At 41.1% G+C, this 7,542-nt stretch overlaps 1 protein-coding gene across 1 annotated transcript; it reads right to left on the bottom strand.

Moving 5' to 3' along the window:
* Positions 1–3,018: 3,018 nt before the first annotated feature.
* LOC128898638 (uncharacterized) lies at positions 3,019–6,632 on the bottom strand. Its single transcript, XM_054174178.1, has 3 exons — positions 5,521–6,632; positions 3,898–4,239; positions 3,019–3,195 (listed from the first exon to the last, which is right to left on the bottom strand). Exons 1-3 carry the CDS (start codon positions 6,586–6,588, stop codon positions 3,019–3,021), a joined length of 1,587 nt encoding a protein of 528 aa, XP_054030153.1. The 5' UTR covers positions 6,589–6,632.
* Between the last annotated feature and the right edge of the window lie 910 nt (positions 6,633–7,542).

Genomic DNA, 7,542 nt, shown 5'->3' with positions numbered 1-7,542 from the left:
GGAGTTGCCTCTTTGTTTCCGTTCCTATGGCACCTAGCAGGACAGGGCTTTCTAACCTCCCCAGGAGCTAGCTGCAGAACAACAAAACTAATGAGAATAAGAACCTGTACAATCTGATCTGCAATTCCAATTGATTTCAGTAAAAAATAAAATAAACAAAAGAACCCAGGATACACAGAATTAATTTCATTTATTCAGAAAACAAACATTTCACCATGAAAACATTTCAGCTATCATCAGTAATTAAAAATAGAAACTGAAAATAGATTTTGTTTCCCCCCAAAACCAGATTGGAAATTTGATTTTAAGCACATATAAACTTTACATTTGATTGTTCTGCTTTTGCTTTTATTTGAAAGGCATCCTGAAGGAAGGGGATTTGGCTCAATCAGATCTACTTACATTCAGCTACTGGATAATGAACAGCTTGAGTTTTAGTAAATATCTGCATAGTGTTTGTTTTAAAACCCCCTAACAAATAAAAATGTATCATTCATCTTCTCATTGTCAAATAGGTGGGACTACAGCAACATTCACAGGGCACAGTTGTGCTTCCATTTTCTTTTGTTACAATCTTGATTTTTCCAATGCAAAACAAGAAGATTATTGATTTTCTCCATTTGGTCAATGAAAAATACATCCTCAGCACCCTGTGTTTGGATGCAAGAATTCAAAGGGCTCACGGGAACTGCATGATAGATAACCTAATCACATCCACATCTTTTGTTTTCAGAGATTTGAATTCTGGTAGAAAAGTATGCCACATAAAGTGCATGACATCAGTATTTGTCTCTTTTCCTGTGGACATTAAAACTGAATGCCTAGCTCTGGGATCCTGACAGGGCAACATCATTCCATATGCCACATCTCTGAAGCTGTCTCCAGGCTACTCTGAACCAGCTCCATAGCATATTAAAAAGTAAATAATTACGGTGCACAGGCAGCTTCAACTCTGCTGCATCCATCCCAAAATATTTTGTTCCAATTAGAGGAATTTATTCCAGACTGCAGAGATCCCCAGCAATTCATGTACTAGGAGATTTAATTCCATCTGTTTATGTTCTTAAGAGAGTCACCTACAACTCTCTAAACACTCTTTTCAAAATAGATCCACCTGTCATCATTCACAACCTGAACCTGCCAACAAAGAAACCTTTACACACAGAATGGGTTTGAATCCTGTGTGTGTAGCCCTGTACACATGCTGTGCTCTTAAAATGCATGTGAATAAAGTGCTGTATTGACACACACACACAAAAATCCCAGATAAAATTTGCACCCTTCTGTGACATCAGCCCCAAACCATTGATCCTAGAAAGCATTCCCAAAGGAGAAGACACAAGGAAAATATGTTCTCTAATATTTTCTTTCTGTCTGATTAAGTTCACTCTTGCATCCTTTCAGTGCAAACATGAAGATTCAAATTAGCCAAGGCCACACTGGTATTGGATACAAGTCCACAATAAAAATTCTTAAATCATGCATTTCTTGTCTAAAAAAACATTAAAATCAATCAATCAAATCAAAATTCCTCCATCAGGGCCTTTCAGAACAAGCTTCTAATCACAGGCTTTTTCTCAGGTAAATCATATTGAGAACTCTGATTGTGTCAAGGATCAAGCTATCAAATATGTCTTCAGCCATTCTCATCTTCACAGTAAATTCATCATCATCATAGTGAGTCCACTGAGATTCTTCTCTGCAGAGCTCCTGAATCTGAAAATACAATATGGGAAAGAATGTTTCCTTCCAGAATAAGAGCAGGGTCGGTTCTGAAAGGTGCTAAGACACTGTACCTAATCCAGCAACTTTAGATATGCATTGTTAATGTAATTTATTGAACTCAAACCACTCACAAGGACTGGAAATACTGCATTATTGCCCAGAGGAGGACATCAAAGCTGGTGAATGGCCTAAAGAACAGGTCTGATGAGGAACAGCTGAAGTGACTGGGGTTAAGTCTGGGAGAAAGGAGGGTGTGGGGAGACCTCACTCTTTACAACTCCCTGAAGAGGCTGTTGGTGGGTGTTGGTCATTTCTCCCTAGTAACTAGGGAGGGCAAGAAGATGTGGCCTCCAGTTGCACCAGGGGAACTTTAGGTTGGACATTAGTAAAAAAATAAAAATCTCTTCACTGAAAGGTTTCTCAAACACTGAAACAGGCTCCCCAGGGAGGTGGCTGAATCCCTGTCTCTGGATGTGGTTAAGAGACACAGCGATGTGGTGCTGAGGAACACGCTTCAGCACCAGACTTGGTAGCTCTAGAGAATGGTGGATCTTTAAAGGTCTTTTCCAATCAAAATGATTCAATGATGCCATGGTTAGTATTGCAAGTGCATGGAAAAGGAAGGCAATAACTTGAAATTCTGAAGTTACTTTAATTAAACTTGATTCTCACAGAAGCAGGAGAATTTCTGCTCTAAACCTAGAGAAAGGAAACAAATCTTCTTCTGGAAGTTTGCTTACCAGAATAAGGTCCACTCTGTCTCTCTTACAGTTTCCATACTTAGTCATACTAAGGAATTTTCTTTTCATTTCTAAGTCATTCTTTTCCAGATTCATTATTTTAATAATTTCACCCTGAACAAACATCTACAAAAGAAAAAAAAAACAATCTGAAATTAATTCTCACAGGATTTCTGTCGCTGTCAAGGTTGCAAATGAGTGACAGGTGGCAGTGTGAAGATCCAGTCTGAAATCTAGAAGCAGCCTAAATTGTAGGGAAGTGGTCTAGAAGCAGCTGATCAATACTGGCCAATCAACACATTTTAAAGATAAGATTAAGCCAAAAGACTAATGTAGAGGTTAGACCCAAGACAGTCATAATGAGGAGGTGCAAAAGCCCAGTTTCCTTTCCTCTACAGAGCAACCTCTATAGACATAGAAGATTTAATTATCTCAGTCTGTGTTTATTCCAGCATTCAGAGCAATGCTGTTTGCTCCTCTAATCACCTCATCACTGCCATCATCTTCCTAAAGTTCACATTTTGGTCTTTGTGGTGTTAGGATTCTGCTGTCTTCACTGACCCTTGTTACTATACTTCCCAGAACGTACCTTGACATCACTGACATCTGTTCTGCAGAGATGCCTGGAACACTGAGATCCCAAGTTTTCCTTCATCCATGGAAATGTGTTTGTCTTTGCAGTCACCTGGTATTTTGCACATAGCAGCTCACGGGTCAAATCAAATATAACCTGTAACAACAAAGACACAGTGCTGACATCAACTGAATTTCTCACTGATGCCCTTTCAGAAGTTTTCTCAGTGCTTCCACAGGATGTTGGGCTGCTGACAGCAGAGGTTTGCATCTCACTGAAAAATTTCCTACCATTACCTGCATCACTGATGTTCCTGAGGCTGATGGCATGATAAGCATTGTCTACAGAGCACATAAACTTGTACAGCAGGGGACAGTGGGCAACTATGTGTGAACACTAAGCATGGATAGCTTATACAAGAGACTCTGCTGTGGACTTCTGCCTGCAGAAGGAGGTTAAAGGACCCTAAAACTCCCTGGTTTCAGGATGCTGAGGAACATGAAGATCTCTCCCAACTCAGCAAGACATCCAAGGCAGGAGACTTGGACTCTTTGAACTGCTGCTTTCCAAGAAGCTTGTTTTTGTCTGAACAGACCCAAATCAGACACTGGGGTTGGTGTTCAGGGTGTTGTGATTGAGCAGTTCTGGCAAAAGTCTTCTTTCACAGCAAGGACATCTAATCTAGTAGAATTATTTTCAGTTGATTACCAAACCCAGTATTTTGCAATAATCCTTTCAATGTTCTTTTAGTTGTATTTAGTGTTAGCAGCTAGAGCAATATTAAGTACTGAACAGTAGTGAATACTATGAGTCAGAATACTTTGACAAGTTTAATAACAATTAGTGCTTTAAAAATACCTGATTATATATCCTCTTGCTTTCTGCTTCCAAATCATTCCCTGGGGGATCATTGCATTCAAAGTGCTTTGGCATACTGATTCTCCTGAACTGTGAGCAGATGTTTTCTGGGGTCCACAATTCATCTACAGCATGAGCAGACAGTTTCTTAACATATGAACTGTGATGTGGGATCACAAGAGGAACTTCCACAGTTTTCTTCCAAGGAGCTGAGTGCCACTGATCTAAGTTGTACAGGTACTGCTTTTGTGTTTGTCTCGCTGGTACATGCTGGTCACAATTAGGCTGATCAAAGTCTTCAGAGCTTCCAAAAATGCCAGCATCAAGGATTTTTATGAGGAGCTTTAGTAGAGAGGAGAAAAAACCAGAAACAAAAAAGCCAGGTGATATGCTGCCTCTTCGCACACAATTTTTAGAGGCATTGTGCTTTTTAGCAACTGATTAAAGTTCCACTTAAGAACATCTTGTTATCCATGGGCTCAAAGAAACTCTCAACTAAAACAAAAAAATACTTTAACTATGTTTGGTAGAATTCAGCATTAGAAAGAGTTCCACACTTGCAGTTCTGTGAATAACTGACATTTTGAAACCTTTCAGTTCTAAATTGGGACTACCCTCCCTATCCCCAAAGCAAGTGTCTTGGGGTTTAGGGGCTAAGTTTTTTGTTTGGTTGGTTTGGTTTTAAACTCTCTGTGGTGGGGATTCCTGATGGACTACTTAAGAAGTAAGAGAGACACCGTGGGACTAGAAGCAGCAGGTGTCAAAAGCTCCCATTTCATTTGGGCTTCCAGTCTCCCAGAGAGCTGAATGAAAAGTGAGAGTCTGGCAGCTCTGAGTCCTGATTTTGCTAGAAGCTGCCTGCAGAGATAACACAGGAAGATGAAGGGCTCGGAGCCAGGAGATGCAAAGGGGTCAGGCAGAGGAGCTGTCAGGCACCCCAGATTGCTTTGAAATTAATCAAAATCGATTTCCCCCCTCAGATTTATCTGTTTTTACTTACAGCCCCCAACAAAATGTTCCATTTGCTTTGTTCAGGGTAGCTGTACTTGTTATTGCTATACTGCCTTCCAATATCAGAAGGGAGCCTACAGGAAAGATGGGGAGAGACTTCTTATAAGGATACCTAGAGACAGGACAAAAGGGAATGGTTTGAAGCTGAGGGAGAGCAGGATTGGACTGGATCTTAGGAAAAAATTCTTCAGTATGAGGGTAGTGAGACTCTGGAATGGGCTGCCCAGAGTGGTTGTGGATGCCTCCTGCCTGGCACTGTTTAAGGACAGATTGGTTAAGGCCTTGAGCAACTGAATTTAATTGAGAGGCATCCCTGCCTCTGGCAGGGAGGTTGGAGTAGATGATCTCTGAGGTCCCTTCCAACCTAAGCCATTCTATGATCTTACGACCTGACTTACCCTTGTCCCACCTACACATACTATCCACTGGCTGCAGAGTAATTCCTTCAGTGAAAGATGGGTACCATTAAGTGAGCAGTGGGGTGACAGAAGTTGATGTGGTGCAGTTTTTTATTCATGATGAAAAACAACTGGGCAGCACAAGTGCTTGCTTCGCCAGAGCCAATTTCAGGTCCAACACTTAAGTAGACAAAACATTTCTGACTGTACTTACTGGCAAAGTGGTTGGAGAAGCCTCTGAAGATGAATGAAATATCTTGTCTGCTTTTGATCCATGCTTTCTTTTAATCTTCTTATATTCTTTAACTGCATCATCTATGAATTTAGATACAATTCTTTCTGCTGCTGTGTGACAGCCACGAAGGCCGAGCGCATCGAAATCACACAGCAGTACATCAGAAACCTTGGCTGATCGTTCAGATAAGGCTGCAACTGAATTTTCTTTGAGGACAAACAGTCTCTGATTGTCTTCTTGTCTTATGCCTTTGCCACAATTCATCACATCATTTTCAAAGGCACTTTTATATTTGTGTTGAGCTGTTTCAGAAAATGCAATTAATGTGTCAAGCAGAAGTTTTTTACAGAGTTCACTTGCAATGTCATCAGCAAGTTTGTTTCTTGTGCTTACCTCATTGTATTTCCCAGTCTTAGTTTTTGTTGGGAACACACCTGCAAAACTCCTTTGGTTTAGTTGTGTCAGGTCTGGTTTTAATGTGCCTGATCCCAAGCACGTTAAGTTATTTTGACAGAGAAATTTCTTACATTTGCACTGGTCAGAATGTGGAAGCTTCTGCCCTTTTGCAGACAGCAACGCAGTGTGTAACCTGGACTGGTTTTCTTTTGTCTCTGATCCTCCTGTGCTGCTAGTATCTTCTGCTTGCTTCTCTGTAAGCCCTATTCCCTGCTCATCAGAGTATTTGCCTTCTCCTTTGAAGGACTCATCATCACATGAGTCAGAGTCTTCATCCCTAGTGGATTTGGAACCATTTTTGTTAGCTGCTATCAGGTGTGAAATCTCATCAGGTCTGACAAAGATACCACAGTTTTGAGCACACTCAAAATACTTCACCCCTTTGTAAGTTCCAGCATGATCACCTTCAGCTTTGTCAAGTGCAACACCAGCCCAATGGCCACTATCAAACTGAGTCCGTCCTTTGAACATTAGGGTTCCAGGCTTGGTTTGCTTTACTAACACTCTGTCTCCAACTTCAAATGATAGTAACGGGTCATCAGTGTCCTCCTCAGCTTTGGGCAGTGTTAAGCATGTTTTGCATTGTTTCATCGTAAAATCAGGACTTTGACTGGTCTGACCAGAAGAAACAGGATCTGAAAGTACCAGAAACTCCAAATGCTGTGAAGATGTCTCATATTCTTGTTGGTGTTCCAATAAGGCATCCTTTGTACTGGAAATATCTTGAACTAAAGATTGTTCTGAGAGGCTACCATCTTGAGCTGGAAAAGCGTCTGTTGTCTCTCCACTGAGCAGTGGAAATTCCTCAGGCAGAGTGTTATCAGGTAATGGGGGTAATGCATCCATATTCAGTGATATATCTTCATCCCTACTCTGCCTAGACTCTGAGACTGCCATTTGTTCTGGTGGAGGTGGGAAATCATCCATACTGAAGGGAGAACCATCATTTTTCATTACATCTGCACCAAAAGGGGGAGGAGGAAGTTCCTCACTTGGAAATGACAAATCCTTTTTACTAGAGGATGGCAAGTCAGCACTTCCATAGGACAACACTTCATCAACAGGAGATAGTATTTCTGACAAGGTATCAGCTGGAGGGAGACCCTCATCACTTATGCAAATTGTATCATCTTCACCTTTGGAAGAGCAGTTCTCAGCTTGAAACAACAGCTTTTTTGATGAGACAGAAGAAAGCAGTCCACTCCTTGCTTCCTCTATGACTTGTTTCTCAGTGTTTGAGTTATTCTGATCTCTTTGCAAAAAGTCAAATGAATTGGTTTCTGTATGGACTTCCTCAGAAATCCCTGGTGTGGATGCAGACAGAGATGCAGTGAGTTTGCTGGGTGTGAGTCTATCATTCAAAAGCTGTGCATGATTGCTTTTGCCTCCTGAAATTGGTAAGTTTCTTGAAGGCAGACATGCTAATAATATGTTATTTGCAGTATCTTTGTCAGGTGGCGAAGAGACAGTGTCCCTAAGTGGGCCAGTACCCAAATCTAGGCATTCCAAAGAGCCTGCTGGTGGATACACAGTAGAACTGTCAAT

The sequence above is a fragment of the Dryobates pubescens genome, chromosome 29, assembly GCF_014839835.1.
Source record: "Dryobates pubescens isolate bDryPub1 chromosome 29, bDryPub1.pri, whole genome shotgun sequence".
Classification (NCBI taxonomy): Eukaryota; Metazoa; Chordata; class Aves; order Piciformes; family Picidae; genus Dryobates; species Dryobates pubescens.
This window is presented reverse-complemented; position numbering and strand designations above follow the sequence as displayed.

Excerpts from the sequence above, each read along its gene's own strand:
- LOC128898638 (XM_054174178.1), bottom strand. The coding sequence starts at position 6,588 with ATGAAACAATGCAAAACATGCTTAACACTGCCCAAAGCTGAGGAGGAC. Across the intron at positions 4,240-5,520 it reads CTTCTCCAACCACTTTGCCA|CTCCTCATAAAAATCCTTGA; the intron begins GTAAGTACAGTC and ends TCTCTACTAAAG. Across the intron at positions 3,196-3,897 it reads GCAAGAGGATATATAATCAG|GTTATATTTGATTTGACCCG; the intron begins GTATTTTTAAAG and ends TTGTTGTTACAG.